General features: G+C 47.4%; 1 protein-coding gene and 1 long non-coding RNA gene across 9 annotated transcripts; both read left to right on the forward strand.

Annotated features, from left to right (window-relative positions):
• Window positions 1-2849: 2849 nt before the first annotated feature.
• On the forward strand, window positions 2850-8826 carry MIS18A (MIS18 kinetochore protein A). The gene is made up of 7 exons (XM_062515369.1): window positions 2850-2861; window positions 3592-3982; window positions 4064-4130; window positions 4762-4884; window positions 5922-6015; window positions 6610-6727; window positions 8605-8826. The coding sequence occupies exons 1-6, from the start codon at window positions 2850-2852 to the stop codon at window positions 6688-6690; spliced, it is 768 nt and encodes a 255-aa protein (XP_062371353.1). The 3' UTR covers window positions 6691-6727; window positions 8605-8826.
• A 1267-nt stretch (window positions 8827-10093) lies between these two features.
• LOC134043955 (uncharacterized) lies at window positions 10094-18701 on the forward strand. 8 transcript variants are annotated; one of them, XR_009933209.1, is made up of 7 exons: window positions 10094-10227; window positions 10738-10883; window positions 12235-12341; window positions 14041-14259; window positions 14988-15075; window positions 15507-16749; window positions 17104-18701. It is a non-coding gene; the product is annotated as an uncharacterized LOC134043955 (long non-coding RNA). The 8 variants fall into 8 exon arrangements; XR_009933212.1 differs by lacking the exons at window positions 10094-10227; window positions 10738-10883 and adding an exon at window positions 10898-11733 and having other exon boundaries at window positions 17104-18279; window positions 18403-18701; XR_009933213.1 differs by lacking the exons at window positions 10094-10227; window positions 10738-10883 and adding an exon at window positions 10898-11733 and having other exon boundaries at window positions 17104-17258; window positions 17430-18701.
• The last annotated feature ends 3211 nt before the right edge of the window (window positions 18702-21912 follow it).

Below are 21912 nucleotides of genomic sequence, written 5' to 3' on the forward strand. Positions count from 1 at the left end.
AATAGCGTATAAAAATTCATGCACCAATTAAGATTTTTCATTATTTTCGTACAAAATGGAGAGAGATGCTCAACATTACAAATAGAAAGCAAGACCACGGGGTTTTATCTGGGTTTTGATTAATTTTCATAAGACAAATTCAATCTCACAAAGTTTCAGGGACCAGCCACACAACAGAGGAAAAGAAGTGCAGAGATTTAGTTCTCATTTTCACATTGAAAAAATAAAAAAAAACCTAGCAGGCAAAACTGAATTAGGGAACTGCAATCCCATCCCAGGGTTATGGCAGCTGTGCAGTTCCCTTGGGCTCCCCAGCAATGAAGCACATGAGCACATGAAGCCAATAATCCCAGCAGCGGCTTCTCGAGGTATAAGAATGTAAATACTATGCAAAGACAGGAAAACCTGCAAAGTACAATCATTGCTTGACTGGTGCTTTTAGTCAAAATGAGGAGAAAACCTAACCAGCTGTGGAATTGTTTCCTTTGGTATTTTCACTAGAACTTGTAACCCACTGTTCTCCCACTGGTATTTGGAGAAGGAAGAATAATAGTGCCAAGAGGATGCAGCCTCTATTCCTCCTAAGCTGCTGACAGGGAAAAATGTATATTTTCATCTCTTTAGAATATAAAAATGCCTGAAAGGTGGCAGACTTCTCTACTTCTTTAGGGAGAGAGAATAAGTGGGACAAGAAAGTCAATACAAGATCAGTTTTTTTAATGAAAATAAGTCTGATGAGATCATTCATGAGGCCACATGGGGTAATTTCCTCCTCAGAACTGTCAACAAATTTAAATTAAATTCATCAGAGAGTGAGCATCTTGTCTCAGAAGCTCGGTTTCTACAAATTTCAAGAAAACAGGCAGCTGAAGAAAGAGAAATATCCCGTAAATAGTCTGGGAGGGAAGTATATAACACAATATGTCTATAAAGCTATAACACAAATGTCTGTGTTGTATAACACAGTCTGTGTTAAATAACACACCTGTTATGCACCAGGTGATCCAAATGGTAGAAAAATGTTATGAAGGAGAAAACAGGGGAAAGGTTTATTCCTGATTTTTGTTTTTTGCTATGCCAGCAACACCAGAGACTTACATCTAGTTTAGCTTAGCAGTTTCCCTGGTGGAATTTACCCTGGGTCTAATAATCTGCCCTGACTTTAAAGTTAAGAGAATCAGAGGAGCTGCTCATAACTTGCCTGGTCCCAGCAGCACCAAATGTTGCTTTACAGCATTAGAAGGCAAGATTTTCTGTGTGGAAGGATGTGGATATTCACACCACTTTCATTAAGGTGTTGTGCTCTAAGTTTGGAGGCAATAAACCCTCGGCTGAACTGAATGCACAGAAAAGCTTTTCTAGAGGTGGTGCAGGGCAAGTGTCTGCTCCGTTTTCCTACTGCTGTACAAACAAGTGAAGGATAAGCAGCTCCTAAAACAGGCTAATTCAACCCTCACCATCAGAAAGGCTGCTTGTTGCATTATTAGAGAGAGAGAGAGACATGAAGATGTTCTGAAAGGCCATCACATTTTCCTGGAATATATAATAATTTCACTGCAATAACCTTGGGAAAAACAATTTTAGTCTCTGAAACCACATCTGAACAGCTGAAGCCATCTTCAGTAAACTCAACTGCAATGAGTGAAGCCCATAACTCTGGTAATTAACTGAAGATACAGCCTCAGGCAGAGGCTTGACAGAAATCAAGGGAAAGCACTGCCTGCAGTGTGACTCCAACACACCTTACCAGCTCTCCCTTGGTCTTTGTGAGTCCATCCACCACCCTCAGTTAATCCATCATAATGCAGCTTGTCATTTTACCTTAGCAAAACCTAACCACTGAAGTTCCATTAGAAAAACCAAAATTATTTGCCACTATAAGTAGCCATAAAAAGACATTGTTGTTTCACTGTGCAAGGCCAGGTGTGAAATGGAACAAGCTATTGCAAGGTGAGTTGGGTGAATACTACTTCATATCTTTTGAAAATAAACTGCAAAGCCCAGCAGAGCCAGTTTCCACAGCAGCAAAGCATTAACACAATAATGGATGTTATTACTTTATTAGTTCAGCAGCAGTAAATCAAAGGAAGAAAGAGAAAAGAATATGTTTACAGCTTACTGTTCCTGGCAAGTGGAAAAACACAATTTCTTTACTAAAAGTCTGAATGTTTACCAGTTGCAATGTCAGCCTTGTCCCAAGATGAAAACACAATATTTTTTATTAAAACCTCTGTTCTTTCAGTGAACTTTGGTGACAGTAGCACACAGGTAACTAGCACCCCATACTACAGATTCGCAAGTCATCAAATTTCCCCTTAGCAAATGACTCAAAAAAAAAAAAAAATCTGTCCTTGTAAACAAAAATTAGAGTCAGCAGTCGTACAGCTTCAGATACTGTAAGATAAAGCCCAGAGTGCGTGTTAGTAATTAGCCAGCCTGAAGGCTGAATTGGCAGACACCCATTCTCAGAAACCATGCACTGGCATGGACTCTATTGCAAGGAAACAAAAACAGGTAGTGAGACAAGCTATGCAACATTTTCCCAGTGATAGATTAGCATCTACTACTCCACAATACTTACATTTATTAACCTCCAACTTGCTTCCATCTACTGGAATTGGATCTACGTAATCCCAGTAATATTCATAAGACCAGAAATACTCGGAGGAGTTTGTCCTGTTAGCCATGTCAATGGTGCCTTTTAAGCCAGCTCAGAACTCTGACCCACTGCTTTGCTTCATTGTACTTCAGTGCCCTCAGAAAGAGAATTGCACAATTGATGCCTCTGCCAATCACGCTGGAGTCCCACAGCTCAAGGACTGCCTTGGGACTAAGAACATCTAGTGGCAATGAGTATTAATGTATGGCAGAGATGTAAGAGCAGCCCTAAAAATGCAATCCTCGCTCCTTGTCAGACATTCATGTTTTAAACTGAGATGGGTGTGCGGTACCCTAGGGACAGGGTGGCTAAGTGCCAGCTGGGTCACCAACCCTTCTCTCAGAGCAGTGCACTGTTCCTGGGCGCTCCTGAGCACAGCTGGGCTGAAAAACATTCCTGAATGTATCCGCATGGGAAGGACTGGGCTCTGGAGGGGCTCTGGGCACAGCAGGAGTGGCTGAGGGCACTTGGCCTGTAGAGCCCAGGGGAGGCTGGGGTCAGAGCTCCCCGGGGCTGCAGCTCCTCCCGACAGGCAGCTCCAGACTCTGCTCCCTGGGGGAGACAGGGACAGCACCCAGGGGACGGCTGGAGCTGTGTCTGGAGGGGCTTATGTTGGATACCAGTGAAAGGTTCTTCCCCCAGAGTGTGCTGGGCCCTGCCCAGGCTCCCCAGGGAATGGGCACGGCCCCGCAGAGCTCCAGGAGCGTTTGGACAGCGCTGCCGGGGCTGCCCAGGGTGGGATTGTCGGGGTGTCTGTGCAGGGCCAGGGGTTGGACTGGATGGCCCCTGTGGGACCCTGCCAGCTCAGGACGTTATCTGAATCAGGTGTGAATTGGTAAAACGCTTCATAGGTAAGGGTGTACTGGAAGAAGCACATGCTTTGCTTTGGTTCCACCCTTTGCTTTGGTTCCGTGACCTCCTGCGGTCCAAAGGCCCCATGGGACGTACGGGGTCGCCTCCGGGGCTGCCCGGAGCAGGCCCGGGACCGGTTCCGGGGCGGCCCTCGGCGGGCGGGCGGTCCCGGGGCGGTGTTTTGCGTCACTGCCGCTTCCTCGGCGGGCGATTCGAAGGCGATGTCGGGGCCCGGGGTCGCTGCCGCTCCCTCGGCGGGCGGGCGGGACACCACGCCGCTGTACCCGGAGCTGGAGCGCTCGCTGTCGCTGCTGGAGCCGGGCAGCGGCCGGGCCGAGCAGCAGCGAGAGCGGCGGGCGGGCGCAGCCCCCATGCCCATGGTGTTCATGTGCGGCGGCTGCCGGCGGCCCGTGGGCGACACCTCGAGCTGGGCGTTCAATGACGAGGAGAGCGGCTGCATCCTGCTGCACAGTGAGTGCCGGCCCTGCAGCCCTGGCTCGTCCCTACGATCGCTGCCGCCATCCCTCTCTCCCTCGCTCTCTCCCGCTGCAGGTGCAGCCGCCAGCGTCGCTGTGGACCCGGAGCGGAAGGTCTCCAAGCTCCCCGGCGAGTGCGGATGGTGAGTGCCGGTCCTGGCTGGGCACAGCCCCGGGGCAGTCGGGGGTTCCCGGGCAAGGCGCTGAGACAGGCCGGGTAAAGGGCCCGGAGTGCTCGTGTGCCGCCCAGAGCCCCGGAACGCTTATTTGGGGTGGTCTGTGCGTTCCGCTTATGGCCTAATGTAAAGGTATTTCTCCCAAGGACATGTCATGATAGACAAGGGGAATGGCTTTAGCATGAAGGAAAGCATTTTTCGAATAAATATCAGGACAATATTTTTCCCTGTGAGGGTGGGGAGGCCCTGGCATAGGGTGCCCGGAGAAGCTGTTGCTGCTCCATCCCTGGAAGTGTCCAAGGGCTGGTTTGGAGCAACCTGGGCTAGTGGAAGGTGTCCCTGGCCATGGCAGTGGTGTAATGGGATGGGATTAAGGTCTCTTCCACAGTTTAGTGATTCTGAGGTCTTGCTGAGGTCAGTCAGCCTGAGAAGCTGTTGCAAATTCAGGCTGAAAGATGAGTGCTCATAATTTACGCCGTGTAAAGCAAGAATGAGTGCTTAAAATTTTTTTAATGCATGGTTTTTCTTTAGAAAAGGGATGGGGAGAGGTGCTTCCTTTTTTTTTTTCTTCTGAATAAATGTAATTTCTTATTTACAGCATGGTAGAAACCTTATTCTGCTCTGGCTGCTCAAGGACACTTGGCAGCATCTACAGGTGTACCTCAAGGCATCTCGACTACAAGAGAGATTTGTTCTGTTTCAGCGTTGACTCTCTTGAAAGGTAAATGCGACATGTTTATGGGTCAGCCTGCCAGCCCCACTTCACTCACCAGGCATCACACTGAGGGTGGTCCCGTTACATCTCTGACAAGTCTAGAGGTAGCTTTTTCTCTGTCCCAGAGTGGTTTTCTGTATTGCTGCTGTTGGCATCATAGTGTTCAGCTGTGAAGAACCTGTGTAAGGCAAATCCTAGGGAAAAAAAACAAACAAACAAAACCAAAACAACCCGGTCTGCCTTTTGTATGAGAAACTGCCTTCCAGCCAAGAAAATATCCCCAGGTCCAGGGCACAGGAGGGTTCCTTCTCATTGATCAGAAGAGTACACAAAGCAAGCACCAAATTGGCCTGGCTGGAGCCTGTGAGGGGTCAGCATGATCAGCAGCAAGTGTGACCAGAGGGGCTCAGGCAGAGCTGGGGGTGGGTCTGACCTGTACTGGCCACCTCTGCTCTGTCCTTGCCAAGGCAAATCTGGCAACTGATAACTGAATATGTGCTTGAGACTCTCACTCATCTGTCTTCAAGTCTGTCTAGAAAATGAAAGTGTGCTTGGGTTTAGTTGGCTTACAGCACTTAAAAGTGGTCTTGATGTATTCTTCCATAACAGTATAACTGAATTTAGGCTCCATGCCACAGTTCTTTTATGCAAGCATTATTTTAATAGACAGTGATTTTTCATCTGGACTAGTTTTAATGTGTCTTTTTTTCTGACATTCCCAATTATTTTGCTGTATTGCTGTGGATGTTCACCCTCGTAGTCTGGACAGTGGGTTTGTTTTTTTTTCTTCACAACTATGATATTTTGTTTTTTCCATGGCAGTTAAATTCTCTGAAGCACTAACCTGGCTGCAGAATGGCACTTTCTGGGAGTAATGCTGCTTCTGCCAGCCAGTGCTACACTGTTCTTGGTGTCTGTGAAATTTTTCACTGTATCCTGTAGCCCTGGAAGCCGTGGCTGTGTCTCAGGGCTCCGGAGCAGTGCTGTGTTTGGATTTTTTGCTTCAGAGTGGGAAGTGCACAACCTAAACTGTGGCATCTCAGCTATATTCTAGGAACCCCGGAAAAGCAAGCTGTTATTCCTGAGGAACCACTTACTCTTGAAAGTCGAGCTGTCTTGCAAGACATGCTGCAAAGGGTAAGATTTAACCTGATACCATTTTTAGTTTAAATCACCTCTGTGAAACTTTAATATGCTTCAATAGTTTCTGCAGAACAGCTTATTTCACCCAGAGCAATTCCGTGCCTTGTGACATGCACTGGATGGCATCATGTCATTGGTGTCTTGTGTTATCCAAGATTTTCAGTAACTTTTCCTTCAATTGTCTTGGTATTTAGCATTTTCTGTGTGTCAAGCACAGCATTAGGTTCTTAGTCTTGAAATATTACATCATAAATCAAGCTGATGTTTTGCTCTACTAAAATCTTGTGAGTGTGGGTAGGAAGAGCTGGAAGCAAATAGTGTAAGGAAGGTGACTGTGGAAGCTGAGGGTTGTCCAGCAAAAGCCGAGCGTGTGGCTCTGACACTTAGCAAGGCTGGAACAAGTTCCTGTGTGGACAGGGAATATTAGAGTTGGGTGAGCTTTCAAACTATGAAAGTAGCAGGGAAAGAAGCACATGAAAGGCATTGGTGATGTGAGATCAGATTTGAGCCCTCTCTGACATCCACACATGCTCTTTGTGTTGTCAAATTCTGTGTGTAACCAAATACCTTTCCCTGGTTATTTTGCAGGTAGATCTGATACTCAAAGCTCTGGAGACAAGATTGAGCACTATTGAGTCACGTGTGGCTGCTCTGCACAGGCAGGTCTGACAGGAAATGCTTGTTGAACTGCAGGAGAATGGCCAAGGTGAAACTTGGCCCTGGAATCCTCTGGGGTCTGTGGGGACATTGCAAAGATGTGCAAGGGCTGCAGGACATGGGTGGAGCAGTGCTGACCCAGGCTATGTCCCAGACAAGGAGTTCTTCCTTTGTCCCTTGAGAGGACACCTGAGGGTTTATTTCTTAATAAGGACTTCTGATCAGGCAATCTATAGTCTTCTGGTTTAATGTAAATATTTATTTAAATTTTTGTCTCTGAAGGCAAAGCATTTATCTCCTGACCTCTCTGCTATTCAGTATTTACTGAACTGGGTGTACATTTTCCTAAGCTAATAAAAAACCTCCCTGAGATTCTGTATTTTCCAAAGGAAAACATGAAGTCACTTTTCTTCTTCTTGTCTCCATAGCTTTAGTTTGACTTGTGCTCAAAGGCAGGAATGACTCCATAGCATGTGGTGAATTGTTATTTTGGTAGGAGGTTTTTGCAAGTTCAGGGCTAAAATGCAGTGTAAGAAAAGGCACTTTTTTGTAGCATTAGATAAATGTTTTTCCATGAGGTGTTGAAGGTCAGTTGTTTTATAACTTCAAAGGGAGGAAACCAAACCAGGCTGACGGTGACACTCCTTTCAGCAAGGTTTGGTGTATATTTGAGCAATTAATTCATCAGGGTTTCTTTTGTGTTCATGCTGCTGTTTTGGTTGTGTTTGGTTTTCTGTGCATTTGACTAATTGTCAGTGTTTCTCATGTAGTATGAATGTTCCACCTAGTGTTTTTCAATAAGAGCAAGAAATTGTGGTATAAAGCAAGAATAATCTCAAAAAGTGGTTTGGGTTTTGTTTTGTTTTGGGTTTAGTGGGGTTTTTTGGGTGTGTGGGGTTTTTTTTGTTTTTGTTTTTTTTTTTTTCCCAACACTACTTAACTTTACTGTATTTAACTTTAAAACTGTGAGTGCTAGAGTTTTCTCCAAAAATTTTGGAATTAATTTCTCCATTCTGCCACATTGGTAGGCACTGTTTCTCTTAGAAAAGCTACAAAGCTTCTACTCTCCCCTTTCACTGCCCTGTTAGGAAGTACTGCTCCAGTTTAGCCTGTAGTGATGGGTCTAGCATCCTTTTCTGTTCAGGTAACTAAAACATTTTGTCTTGGATGTACCTGCCGCAGGAGCTCACATTACTCCAGTGTAATTTGTGAGGCAGTTTCTGCTCTAACAAGTTTTTGAATGCTGCTCAACAGCAATAGACCTCATTCTGGACATCAGAAGAGAGCCATGATCTGCCCTTTAGTTGAAGATGGGCCCCTGCTTTATGTGGGAGGTTGAATAACCCAATGTTTATCAAGCCGGAGGTGGTGTCTTAAGTGGGTTCTTGTCTTTGTTCAGCTATGAAATATATGGTTTAACTCTACATTTGATAGGAAGGACTAAATTTGCTGGCAACAGTCATCACCTCTAGATGTAAACATGCACATGGAGGGCACCAGACTGGTTCAGAGCTGGCTCCCTGAAGAGACTCAGCAGCTGAGTTCCTTCTGACACTTGTGTGGGTGCATTTCTGACATCTCTGTTCTGTGTCCCCACCACAGCTCCTGTGTCCAGGGAAAACCAAGCGTACATATGTGAGAAGTGCTTGCTTTTCTCCAGGCAAGCACGTGAATTTCAGAACTTGAAGAAAGAAAACCCCTGGCCCACCTGGAATGATTTGGGTCTCAGGAGGCACCTGGGAGAGTCCTTTTGTGTCCTGGGTGGGACTGTGGCTATAAAAGGGGTAAAGGCTGGAGCAGGGGGGCTCAGTGCACAAGGAAATTAACCTTTGGGGATGATCTTACAACTCTACTTAAAGCTTTATGAATGATGATGTTTTTTTGGAAGTAGGTTGTCCTAATCCATTTTCTTTCCTCTCCCTGCAGATTCTACCTGCTGAAAGGCTGAGGTGAGAGCAGGATCTGTAAAATCTCTGACTGTCTGTTTCTCCCTGAGGCTGAAGCCATGTTTGCTGTCAATGATTACACAGTCAAAGATGCTAAAGACTGAAAAATTTGGGTTTTTTTTCCTTGAAACCCGAGACTCTCTCTGCAGCTGTGCCCTGTATATCTCTTAAAAGAGTTCCTGGGTTTAGAAAGGTTTTTACATCCTGCAATGTATAATTCAAATAAAAAGAATTGTACTGTGTCAATGTGGTGTTAATTACCTTGAGTTGGTTAATTAAAGCAAATCATTGCTACGGGATTTGATAAGAGCATCCCTTGGTTGGAGCAGGCAGCTCTGAATATCTGTTCATTCCTTTAATTTCTTTCAGTTATTTCTTAAGTAGTTACTGCACTTAGGATATATAATAAGGACAACAGCGTTTCTGCTCTGCTGGATTGGGGAATCCAAGCCCAATTCCTTAGAGATTGAGGAGATGGGGAGCTGAGCTTCAGGCTAGGTTTTGACAGTGGGAATTTGGTGAGGAAAAAAAATAGTAGAATGAAGAAAGTAAAAAATTGTATATATTTTGTACTATATAACAATATGAATTGAATGCATAAAATATGTATATATTTATGAATATTAATATAAATTAAATGGTAATATATATATCTAAAGGGATTTTTTTGTTTTCATTTAATTAGAGGAAGGATTTCTTTAGTTTTGGTTGTTTTTTTTTTGGGGGGGGCATTCATTTAGGGGGATTTCCTGAAGGGATGGATCTCGTTGTTTCATCCCCCCCCCCCCAATCCCTTGTCTGTCTGTCTGTCTGTCTGTCCCCAAAGCGCCGCAGCCCCGGGCTGAGCTCGGCGGCAGTGCTGCCGCCTTGTGGGCACAGCGCGGTACTGCAGCCGTGCCCCGATCCCGTGCCCTGCTCCTTCCTCCTCTCTGCTGTCGGGTGCCAGGGGTGGGGGGGGGGTGGTCGGGGGGAGTTCCTGTCAGACCCGGCAGGCCTGCTTTTTCTTGTTGATTTTTCAGTTTTCAGAGGAGGAGGGTTTTTGAGTTCTGGTGTCTCTCTGTTCCATCCTGCTTCTTGTCTCCCAGCCTGCCTGTATATTTCTCTTTCTTCCTTCCTCTCCTTTTCCCTTTGTCCTGCACCGTGACCGTATTTTCGTCCCTTTCACTGTCCCTTTGCCTGTAGCTGTGTGCACCTGCTGCCCTGTGCTCGTCCCTTACTGTACCCTCTTTCGGCAAGCCTCCGTTCAACTCGAGTTCGCGGCGGCGCCGACTGCGCCGGTCCGCCTTCCACCCGTGCGCGTCATCGCCCGGGCCCGCCCACCCGTGTAGCGTCATCGCCCCGCGCCCGCCCACCGTGTCGCGTCATCGCCCGGGCTGCCACCCCCCGTTCCGCGTCATCGCCCCGCGCCGCCCGGCAGCATCATCGCCCCGGCCCGGCCGCATCAGCACCCCGGACCCCCCCGGCAGTATCATCCCCCCGGCCCACCCGGCGCGCGGCATCATCATCCCGGGCTGCCGCTCCACATCACCACCCAGGGCCGCTTCCCCGGCTCATCTCGCCGCCCCGGCCCGCCCGGCTGCATCGCCGCGCTCCCCCGCCCCAGGTGAGCCTGCAGGGGGACTGCTGCTCTTTGGTGTTCCAGGGCTTGCCTCAGAATGGAAGAGCCTTTCCTTTCTCTGTGCAGTTAAAAGCAAGGGGCTGCCCTAATTGTAGTTTTTCTTTCTGACCCTTTTTCATAGGGAGGTTGTGCTTTTTGGGTATTCTGTGTCAGTTTTCACTCTTGGCCAGAATTTTCTGTGGTTCTGGTGGAGTGTGGTGGTTGCTGCTCCTTGCCGGGGGACACAGTGGCCTTGGGAAGCATCTCTGTAAATCAGAGTTATGCTGGGTTGATGCCTGAAAACTAGGTGAGAATACACTACTCCGCAGTGTAAGGCTTACAGCGCAGGTACTTGTTTATTCAGCGCCACGAGTGAGGGGGATTGCTCCACCACAAACTCACTCGTCCATTCTTTGCACAGTACTGGTTTGTATGCTTTTTTTTTTTAACTTGGTGTGCTCATTCGTCTTTCTTATCCTTCATATTGTAACATATTTTCTAATTACATGATTACAGAAGTCCTTGTGGCACAGGAGCCGTGCTGCTTGCAGATGTTTAGAGAAATTGGATTCGATGAGTTCTGTAGAAATATTCTGCTTACCTTTTAATCTTCTGGAGAAGCTGGACTGGAACGTGGAAGCTCAGGGGAAACCTTCCCACAGGTATTTGTATTCAGTGCCGTTGTGTGCATCTTGTTTTCCTCGTTAGGGAAGGGACTCGTTCGTGTTGGTTTTGCTTTTCAGTCAGCAGGGGTGCAGGTATTCAGGGCTCAGCCTAAGGAAGATTCCAAAGGGAGTTTTAGGGATGGCTGCGGCTGGCTTTCCCAGAGTCGGTCTCATTCATTTTGGTTTTGTACCCTAAACAATTTGACACTGTTTTTTTCCCCAGGATTTAGCAAGACAATCCCAAAGTAAAGTTACCTTGCTGTTATTCCTGGGAATGTTTTTACTCTGTTGCCTGGAAAGGCTGACCTGGAACAGAGACTAGACAGAGTAAAAGGAATAAAAGAGGTATTTATTGAAAGGATACACTTTGGGGCAGTGCGACATCCCGGCCAGGACTACACCCAAGTCAAATTCCACGTGGATGTCAGTAACAAGTCTTTACACTTTTATAAGTTTTGGTTCATCTCCATATTGGGGTTTATTATCCAACCACAGCCTCAGGCTATGAACTCTCAGCCCCCTGGCTTGCTCCCTTTCCCTCACCGTTGCTTTTGCTTTTTGGGTATCACTTGTCCTTGATTGTCTAGCTAGAAAGGAATTATTTTGTCTAACTACCCTGTAAAGAGAATTTACTAACACCTAATATGAAGTTTCACAGTTACACACTAAGCAGCAGAGATTCTGAAAAATATAAAAGCTAAAACTTTTAAAGCTCCAGTGTGTGAGCTCCAAGTCCCTCCGTACCTGAGGACTCAAAGGTGTTCGGGTGTGACAGCAGATGGGAAACCTGTGATGTGCAAATCACCCAGTTGGAAGCGGTGCTGGAGCTTGGAGTGTGAGGGGCTGGGTGAGTTTTTATCAGTGGCACGTGCTGGGAGTCTATATATCATGATGATTTTTTGCCTTTTCTCTTTACATTCCTTTTATGTATCCTTAGCATGCATCCTTGTAATTGTTTAAACCTGGTCTATTAGCATAGTCCTGGTATACTGCTGGGCAAGAAGATCAAGCATCCTACAGGCCTCCCAGCTGTTGGCTGGAAAGCCTGGCACAGTCTTGAGAAACCAAGGTTCTTTCCTTGGGAGGGTATTTTGTAAAGCAGGATTAAGCCCCACCTGAGGGGGAATACTTTCAGATAGGGAGATGCCACGCCACTCACTGAAGCTTCTCTTTGGGCTGTCTTGGTCGGCGGTGCCGACGTGCAAGGTCCGTACAGTTGTACACACGGTGCACTGGCTGTGTGCATTTCGGGTGTTCCTCCTTGACCACTTGTTGCACCGAGGATCCTTGTTAAATACCACGGTTCAATCCCTTTTATCGGTTAACCATGTTTGTCTCATCTTTCTAGGACCAGGGAAAAAGGCATCAAGTGAGTGGTGTGCCCTGGGGACAGGCGGAGCCTGTCCTTACCCGTCTGCCAGGAGCATCTGAAGGAAAGCAAACACAGAGATTGAGGTAAGTCGGTTGGCACAGGGGATGTGCTGTTTCCACAGGGCTTTTATATGGCAAGTTTTATGGAAGATGTTGTTCCAAGGGAAATGGTGCTTCATGTGTGAAGTTTTACTTTCCTGTCACAAAGCTTTGGGAATGCTCAGGGATGCAGCATGGGATATTTGACCTGTGAAATGGGTCCTATTTGGTGTAAAATAGCAATTTTTTTTTTTACTGGTTTGTGGTTTTTCTGCCTTTGGAGGAGTGTGAGGCTGACCGGTTCGGTTGGTGTCTGGGAATGGGAAGGGTGTCCTGGGTTCCAGCAGCACTCCCAGGGCTGCTGCTTTCAGATGCAGCGCTGAACCCGGCAATCTTCCCGCTCTGCAAACGTGGGAGTGAGTGGAAGAGCAAGTGGCAAAGCTGGGCTTTGCTCCTTAAATCCCAGAACAGCTGGGTTTAAGTTCTGTCAGCCAGAGGGGGGAATGAACCCTGGTGCCAGGGGCCATCCTGGGGGCACTGGACTGGTGTTAGCATCTTCTCTCTTATCTTTTGCATGATGTGATTGTCACTTGATGAGAGAAGGCAGAAAATGAGGCAGGAGGGGGAGCTCATTTTGTTTCTGTGAACTCCAGGCTTGGGGCAGCTGCAGAGCACTTTGGTTTCAAAAACTGCTGCCCCGACACAGTGAACTTGGCCCTCTCTTGGGCACTTTGGGATCCCTCTGTGCCGCTCTTCCCCCGATCCTTCACCTGCGAGGTGCGGGCTCAGAAACCCCTGCCCCTGCTCGACGGGTTTTTACATGTACAAATTGATTTTCTTAGAGAAGCCATCAGGCGTAATGAGAATCTGTGGAAAACAGGGGGTTGGTACACTAGCTGATAGTAGGTCTTGGGCTTTTCTTCTTTTCTTTAACTTGTTCTTAAAAGGAGCCCTAAACTGGAAAACTGAATGGGGAGGGGAGGGGAGGGGAGGGGAGGGAGCTGCTTTTCATTTTTATGAATTATTGCTTTGGATTTTGGTACGTCAAGTGACACCACCAAAATAAGATTGGAAGAACCAAGCTTCAGAACTCTGCACTTAATTCTTTTAGTGTGTTTGTGTGGATGCAGGAAATGCCAAATCCCAAAGCAATTCTATGTCTGTAACATGAAGGTGTGGGGTTTTCACATATGCTTTTATGGTCTGAAGGCTTTTCTTGTGTCCCAAAAGCCACAAGGAACCTGCCAGAAGCAGGCCTTCGTTGCATATGTGGGATTTCATTTTGCTCTTGGACTCTTCCCTCCGATCTTCTCTCGAGTTCTTGTTCCAGAGGGGCTCTGACAAGGGGTGCGTTACCTTGATAAATGGGAATGAGATTGGCCAAGTCTGTCAGGAAAGCAAAACCATCCCTGAGGTTTGTTTGGCCAAAGATGGACCATGAAGACGTCTGTACTGGCGGAGGCTGTGAGTGCTGATGCTTTTGGGTGGTGTGGTGCCTCTGGCCCCTTACAAGTCAGGGCGAGGCTGAAGGAAGGAGGGAAGCTGCCACAGCTGCAGGTGAGGGCAGTGTTGGCTGTTTCCAGCTGCTTGGTGCAGAACTGTGAGAACTGGAAGAACAGCTTTCCTCCTTCTTTCTCTCCATCACTGGGCACGAAGGATATTAGGATGTAGCTGCACTAAGTTGTGTCATTTGTGGGTTGTTGATTGGTTGTTGTTTCTTCTGGCTTTTTTACGTATTTCCAAGTGGTGGAGTGAGGAGAAAGTTGCTGGCTTGCGTGATTTCTGACTGAGCTGCCACAGAAACGGGCATCTGTGTGTGCACATGCTTCCTGGCAAATCCAGATGTGACGTGGAAATCCTAGGGGAGGATTTCCAGCCTTGACCACGCGTGACACAGGCTTGTGAAAATGGAAATGGCCTTGGCAGAAGAGCAGCTGTGAAGTGAAGCAGAACTGCAATACAGGTAAGCAGAAAAACCAAGTGAAGTGGTACTTGTTGGTCCTGCGTGCGCCTCGCGCCTCTGCCTGCTGCCAGCACTTGGTGGTGCAGCTCAACAGAGTCCCTTTCAGTGTTTGTTGGGTTTGATTTCTGCGGTCAGTTCCTGTAAACAGCTCCCCTCCTTTACCGCACCCATCCCTGGTGTGGGACCAGACTCACCCTTAGCGTGGAGGAATTCTCTGCTCCCCTGGAGAGGGGCTGAAGGCAGGGCTTATGAGCAGAGGGAAAACAACCAAACCGTGGGCACTGTGTCCTGCATGCACGCAGCACCACGTGTTTCCCAAGTTCCCAGCACTGATGAACGTGAAAAAGAAAATGCCTGTTCCTTCACTTGTCCAGCTCTCCCCCCTGCTTCCCCTGCTCTTATCCCTGGTGTGCCAAAGTCCTGCATCTCCCTGGCTCTGCAGCTGCAGCCCACCTTGTCCTGCCTGTGGCCAAGAAAATATGGGCCTGAGAACACAAAGTGCATACAGTGCAGAAGAGTCTTTAGGAAAGACATCCAAAGAAGGGACTGTGCTTTTCCTGTAGTTCTCCTTCCTGTTTTCACCTGGGCTGGAAGGATGGGCATGGCCAGTATTTATTATATGAAAGTGATGTTACTAAATTTGTCCAGAAGTTCTGATTATTATTATCATTATTACTCATTTTCTGACAGAAAACATTCTCATTTTGCCTTTCCCACGTTGTTTCCAGGTGCTGCCCAGGACGGACATCTGTGGCCTCAGACAGCGATTGCCTGGGAGGAAGGGAAGGCTTTGCACAGCTCACCTGCACAGCTCAGGTGGATGGGACAGGATTGGTGTGACCTGAGAAGGCCTGAACAGCTGTGTCTGTGTTCTGGAGTGCCTTGAAACCTTTCTCTTGTCAGGTTTTGGAGGGGTTTCTCTTTGGGTTTTCTTGTGATGTAGCACCCCGGGTGTCCCTTTGTGCAAAGTCCAGTGGTGAAGGATTGAGTGAGTGACAAGTGGGGTCTGGCATGAAAATGGTTCTGTTAAAATGGAGCAAAGAATGCAGTAAGAAAAACGAGCATCCTTGTAATGTCTGAAAGGGTTAGGAGCAAGAATGCTGGAGAAGGGCACTTTTATATTTGAATTGGTGTCACCTGTCTCGGATCAAGCCCCACAGTGAGCAGTCCGGAGCAGAAGTGTGAAAGCTGGGATCCTTTGACTTCTGCAGGGGACTTCATTTTCTCTTTCTCTTCTTCTCTTCCAGGACTGGAGAAATGGTTCCACTCCTCCCATCTTTGCCAAAAGCTGTGCTGTTTGAGGAGCCAGAGCCAAGGTGCCTTCAGCACCAGGGCTCTGCACTGGGGGGCTCCCGGTCCTGCCCGCGCAGGGTTCCCCTTTTCCTCCCCGCTGGGATGAAGTGTCTATGGAATCTGGGATCTGGGTGAAACTGCAGCTCTGCTGGTATCCAGGGACGTGAGGTTCCGGGGGACTGCGTTTCCCTGTGGCTTTCCAGGTTGGCAGGAGCCGGAGGAAATGGGGTGCCAGAGCCGTGCCCCATCAGGCCGTGTTTGCCTCTGAGGAACAGAGAGTCCGGGCTGAGGTGAGATTGCCAGGAGTGCTTGGATGGATGAGCTGTGCGGGGAACGGGGAGCTCGGAATCGCAGCTGCTGCTGGATCCATTGCCTTAGGTCTGCTCCGTCTGTGTCTGTGCCAAGTGGGATTTGTGCTGGGGAGAGAGGGGCTGTGGGGAGCCAAAGGCAGAATAAATCCTCTCTGGGGATGGGCAGCGAAGGACTGAGTAGCAGGGAAGGAGAGGATTTCTAAAGGATACGACTGTTTCTGCCAAGAGCGGGGTGGAGCAGCGATGGGGGTGGTTGGGTTTGGCCTGAGCTCTGTTATTCTTGGTGCCATTTTAAAATTCTGTCGTGTGATTTACTGTCTGGGAGCTTTCGAACGAGAGCTGACGGAAATGTAGGTTAAGCCTTGGAAGTTGGGTCCATTGACTGCAGCAGCTCGCCGAGGCTGGAGGCCTGGGGTGATGGCTGCTCCCAGGAAAGGTTACTTATTTATTGATACTGTGTCACATTTCCCTCAGCGGCTGCCAGCCCGGAATGGCTGTGAGTTTGTGCTCTTCTCAGTGGGGGATTGGAGAAGGTTTTGGCTGTAATTAGAAGTGGGAGAAAAATCCTGCTAAGTAAGTGTCTCACCTCTGTCCCCCCTAAGTTATCCCAGTTTTTCCCAGCTTGGAGCTGCGCAGAAGTCAGGCAGGGGAAATTACATCAGGGATACAGCTGTCAGTTCCAAGGCAGAGAGAGAAGATGTAGCAGCCAAGGGCAGGGGAGGGGAAAGGTTTCAGAAAGCATTTCTGTGGTGTAATGAATGCCAATTTCTGCTTGCCCAGGGAGAAGAGGACGAACTCCCAGCCATTCAGGCCTGACAGTCCCCTGCAGCGAGAGCTCAGCACGCATCCCCAGAGGCAAGTCCAGCAGGAGAAAGAAGAGGAAGAGGTGATTTCTTTTGCTCGCAAGTCATTTCCAGTTCTGAAAGCCCAGCCAACATTTGCTCTTGATTGTGGTCGGGTGAAGCACGAGCAGCGGGCACGGGTCGTGCCGTGGATGTAGCCGCAAAGCCCGGGGTCATTGAGAGGGGACACGAGAGGTGTTTGTGTAGGAAAATGCCGAGGGGATGTCCAGGGGAGCGAGGAGGCATTTCTGAGGGGATTGCTGAGGGAGTTGAAGGGAGCCCGGCAGAGAATTTCTCTGGGAAATTTCTGCGAGGGTCCTGGGGAGCGCAGCCAGGGCTCTCCAGGGCTAGCAGGCAGGGCTCAGCCCTCGGGACTCTGTGTCTTCCTTCCCTGGCAGCAGCCAGCCGGTGAGGAAGGGAGGAGAGGCTCCGTGCCGGATGAGGCCCACGGGAGAGAGTGAGCAGAGGAGCAGCCTGGGGCTGGAGAGGGGCAGGAGAAAGGCAAAGGGACCTCGCTGGGGTCACAGAATGGACACTTGGATGAGCAGTGCAGGTGAGGAGTGGATCGGAGTTCACATGCAGGGAAAGAGGGAGGGGATCTTTTGGAGGGAGGAGCTGAGGCGATAATGAGTTCGCTGAGCTCGGCACATGTTGTGTTTGCACAAAGCGGGAGCAGAGGTGAGGGGCGATCCAGAGGCAGCCCTGCTTGACCTCTGAATTCCAGGAGGGTCTGTCAGCACAGCGAGCTAGCAACTGATGGGGATAAATAAAGCAGCCGTGCCTTTCTGGGCCTCTGCATGATATTCACCCAGAAGCTGCCTTTCAAGGACTGAAGTGGAACAAAAGGTATAAAAGAAATGTCATTCCCAGAGGGAAAATAGTTGCATTTCTCTTGTGTCTGCTTTTTTTTTTTTTTTTTACAGTTACCTCAAAATTCCCGGATCCAGAACAGCTACTTTGAGTTTTGGTAGAGATTCCAAAGCAGGATACAGTAGGTTTCAAAGTACACCTTGTAAAATCAATCATTTGCCTGCAGCATGCAGCATGTAGGTGTGATGTCTGTAACTGGTCTTCATTGATGCAGAGGTACTTGGAAAAAAATGTTTAATTTTTCATCTCTCCCCAGCTTCATTCTTCCTAAGTGTACTTTTTATTCAGCAGGACTCGGATGAGAGAGAGAGAGAGAGAGAGGAACTCTCTTCACATCAGCATCAAAGGAAAAAGTGTTCAGCTACTTACAGTCCTAGTGACTGTTCTGTGTAAAAGCAGGATTGTTTTTCCATCAGACCTTGCGTGCCGTACCAGTCTGTGCGTTAACAGGTGCCTAAGAAAGGTCAAAAGGGAATAACTCCATGTCGTTCACTCGTGTGAATCTTGGTGGGGATCAGAGCCGAGAGTGAACTGCAGTGAGGGGGGGGTTACTGAAGCCCCAGTTTGTTTCCAGTGAGCGTGGTGTTGTGGTGTTCAAAGTTACAGGTGCCTGCTGGCCTGGAGCTGGATACTTCTGCCTCTGCTTTCTTTGGGGGTTGATGATTCCTTATGTTTATGTTGGTGTGCCAGACAAATTGTTAAAGGTATTTCCATCAGACCTGGTTTGAATGTGTTACCCCTTCATTTAATTAAAAGAAAAAAAGCCCCGCTCCATCACTGCTGCTGTGATGTGTGACAAAAGCCCATCTTCCCTCCACTGGGAATAGGTGAGAGATGGAACTAAACCCCGAAGGATTTTCTGCTCACTGATGGCACGTGAGTTTTCTTGGGAATTCTCTGCCAAATGTGGTGAATTGTTTTTGAATGTGGCCATGAGGGGAGTTGAACGTGCCCGTCCAGATCTGCAAACATGCAGTGCCAGAAGGAGAAGCCTTGAAATGTAAACCGGGGATTTATTCACCTGACTCACAGGTGTGTGTGCTGTGCCCAGGTCCCCTGTCCAAATCCTGGGCGGGGAGAAGCCAGGACTGCACATTCCTCATGATATGAATTCAGGATGTTTTTTGGGTCGGGGTGGGAGGGGGGGGGAGGTAAATAAAAACGAGATGCCAGTGAGGGAATTGCTTCTACGTGTAAATATTTTTGTCCTAGAGGAGCCCTGCCCAGTCTGACTGCTGCCCAGTGCTGCTCCCTGACTGCACGCTCTCTTGGTGAGCCTCTGTCCTGCTGGCCGTGCCTTTTCTGTCCCCGTCCCCGTGCCGCTCCTTGCCCGTCTTTACCCTCCCGAGCACGTGGCGTGGTCGATTCCTGTCTCCCGGTCCTGGTTTCCCTTTTTGTCTCTGTGTCCCTGCGTCCTTGCTGTGTGTTTGGGACTCCGTCTTTTTGTCTGTCCTTCTCCGTGCCTCACTCGTGTTCCCGTTCTGTTCCCTGTGGCTCTGTGGTGCTCCCCGTGCCATTGTTTCCCCCGGGATCCTTGTGTCCCGTTCGCTGCCCCTGTTCTTTTTTAATCCCTCTCTCGTGCTGCCCATCTAGCATCCCTTTTTTGTGGTTTTGTTTTCTATTTTTTTTTTCCTCCATTTCATCCTGCACCCCAATCTTCGTTTTCTTTCCTGTGTCCTCTCTGCTGCCACTCTCTGCCTCGTGTCCTCTGTGTCTGCGGGGCTGGGGAGGAACTTCAGCCCTCCTGGGGGCTGCCCCCCCCCTACCCCTTTCCTTGTGCCAGCAGGGTCCCTTTTTGGGGGCATGGACCCGTGGGGAGGGTTCCCATCAAGGGCCGTGCTGCCGTCCAGGGCAGCTGGAGCGGTTCTGTGCCTTCATTTTGGGGGTGAGGGAAGAAGGCTGAGGGGGGGACGGGGTGGAGACTCGGGGGGCTCCGATGTGTTTCGGGGCAGCCCGAGGTCCCCGGCAGAGGGAGCCACGCTGCGGGGCAGGAGCAGGGGAGTGGGGAATGGGGGGGGGGGCCGTGCTGGGTGCCCTCCCCCAGAGGGACCCACGGGTGCCAGGACATTCCCAGGGAGGGGTGGCCGTAGAACACGTGGGGAAGGGGAGCAGGGGAAGGACCCGAGTGTGGTTCAGAGGGAGTGTTGGATTGGTTTGTATTTGGCTGCAGTTGGGGTTTTACAGAGCTAATAGAAATACGAAACATAAAGGATAGAAAAAAAAATAGAAAAAAATAAAATAGAAAAGATATTGTAATAATACAACAAAAAAATGTACCTTTGTAGTACATAACATAGATAATGAAAATATCATCTCATGTTGAAATGTAAGTTGTAAATATGAGAACAGAAATGTAAAAGTATTTAAATGGAGTTAAAATCAATGTTTCGTTGGTATTATTTGGTTAGAGATGGGGGTTTTTTAGAAATAAGAGGAAGAAAACTATAAGTGTGGAAATAGATAATAATCTATTTATACATGAAATTATGTATTCATTACAGCTATAAATGGATTAATAATAGTAATAAATGCTAACTTTAATATTGATATAACAGACCAATATATTCTGTTGATAGATTACATTACCATTTTAATCTAATAGAATGACTATTCTAATATTAATACATTTCTTTAAAAATATATTGTTAGAACTAATCATATAGTGACATATAGATTTGTAACTATGGAAATATCAATGTGTGTAAGTGTACATATAAATACGAAATAGAAATATAAGTATAGAACAATTAAAAAATATAAATATATTTGTGTGACTATAAATTGCAGAGATGGGTAACACATTTCTATCCAATATACAGTATATAATATAAAGAATGAAAATATATAATGTGTAAACGCAAGTTGTAAATAGGAGAACAGAAATATAAAAGTATTAAAACATAGTTTAAAATCCATGTTTCAATGGTTTCATTTGCTTAGAGGTGGGTTTCTTTGTAAAGAATATCAACCAAAATATAAATATGCAAATAGACACTCTATGTGTTTCTATTTCTTAAATTGATTTCTAAAGAGATTTGTACTGCTAGTAGATTCTAATATGAAGGTACAGTATCAATCTGTGGATAGATTGTAATTTTCATCTAATTAATCTTATAACTACATTTATTTGTAAATCTATATAAATGTATCCAGACATCAATTTATAAATAGAAATATGCCAATTTGAATATGTGTAAGTATACATCTAAATATGAAATAGAAAAAAAATAGAAGTGTAGATGCAGTATTTAATATAAATAAAATTGTATACTGAGTGGTTTATAATGTGTAGACTGTATGGATATATGAATTCCACGTAAGTATGCCAAATATAAATAGAAAAATGAATTGAAATATAGTTTTAAAATAAAGGGGTTTTAATTTTCTGTTTTGTTAGAGGCCGGGCTTTTCCATAAATGATATAAAAATGTGAAGATATAGAATATATAAATGTGTGTGCGTGTGTGTGTGTGTGTGTGTGTATACATATATACACACACACATAAAATATAAATGTTAGTAATATAAAGATTTCTTAATAAAAATAATATTGTACCCATGTTGTAATTGATGCCAATACACATTAAATTCAATATCCAAAAATAGGTATTGATTATGAATATAAATTAATTATTAACAAACATATATATATATATATCTAATGGGTTTGGGGTTTTTTTAATTTGTTCATGGCAGGGATTTTTTTAGTTTGGGTCGGGGTTTTTTGGGGGGCATTCGTTTAGTAGGATTTTTTAAAGGGAGGGACCTCGATGTTTTTTGGCCCCTTGTCTGTGTGTGTGTGTGTGTGTGTCTGTGTGTGTCTGTGTGTGTCTGTGTGTGTGTGTGTGTGTGTGTGTGTGTGTGTCTCTCAGTGTGTGTGTCTGTGTGTCTCTCTGTCTGTCTCTCTGTCTGTGTGTCTCTCTGTCTCTCTGTCTGTGTGTGTCTGTCTCTCTGTCTGTGTGTCTGTCTCTCTGTCTGTGTGTGTCTGTCTCTCTGTCTGTGTCCCCCGTGTCCCCAAAGAGCCGCAGCCCGGGGCTGAGCTCGGCCGCAGTGCTGCCGCCTTGTGGGAAGAGATCGGTACTGCAGCCGTGCCCGGAGCCGGAGCCCGGGCAGTGCTGCCGCCTTGTGGACACAGCGCGGTACTGCAGCCGTGCCCCGAACCGGCGACGGGCTCCCCCTCGGCGCTGCTGCGGGAGGGCGGTGGGGGCGTGTGACCTTCTCAAGATGGCGGATGGCCCAAGGTGACGATGCCGTTCCACTGGAACTGATGCGACGCTCGGGACGGCGGACGCAATAGGGCCCCGGCAGAGATACGCTGGGGGGTGTGTGTGTGTGTG

This window comes from Cinclus cinclus, chromosome 1, assembly GCF_963662255.1.
Source record: "Cinclus cinclus chromosome 1, bCinCin1.1, whole genome shotgun sequence".
NCBI classification, from domain to species: domain Eukaryota; kingdom Metazoa; phylum Chordata; class Aves; order Passeriformes; family Cinclidae; genus Cinclus; species Cinclus cinclus.

Coding starts and splice junctions, on each gene's coding strand:
- MIS18A (XM_062515369.1), top strand. Junction 4,131..4,761: donor CTCCCCGGCGAGTGCGGATG/GTGAGTGCCGGT, acceptor TCTTATTTACAG/CATGGTAGAAACCTTATTCT. Junction 6,016..6,609: donor TGCAAGACATGCTGCAAAGG/GTAAGATTTAAC, acceptor GTTATTTTGCAG/GTAGATCTGATACTCAAAGC.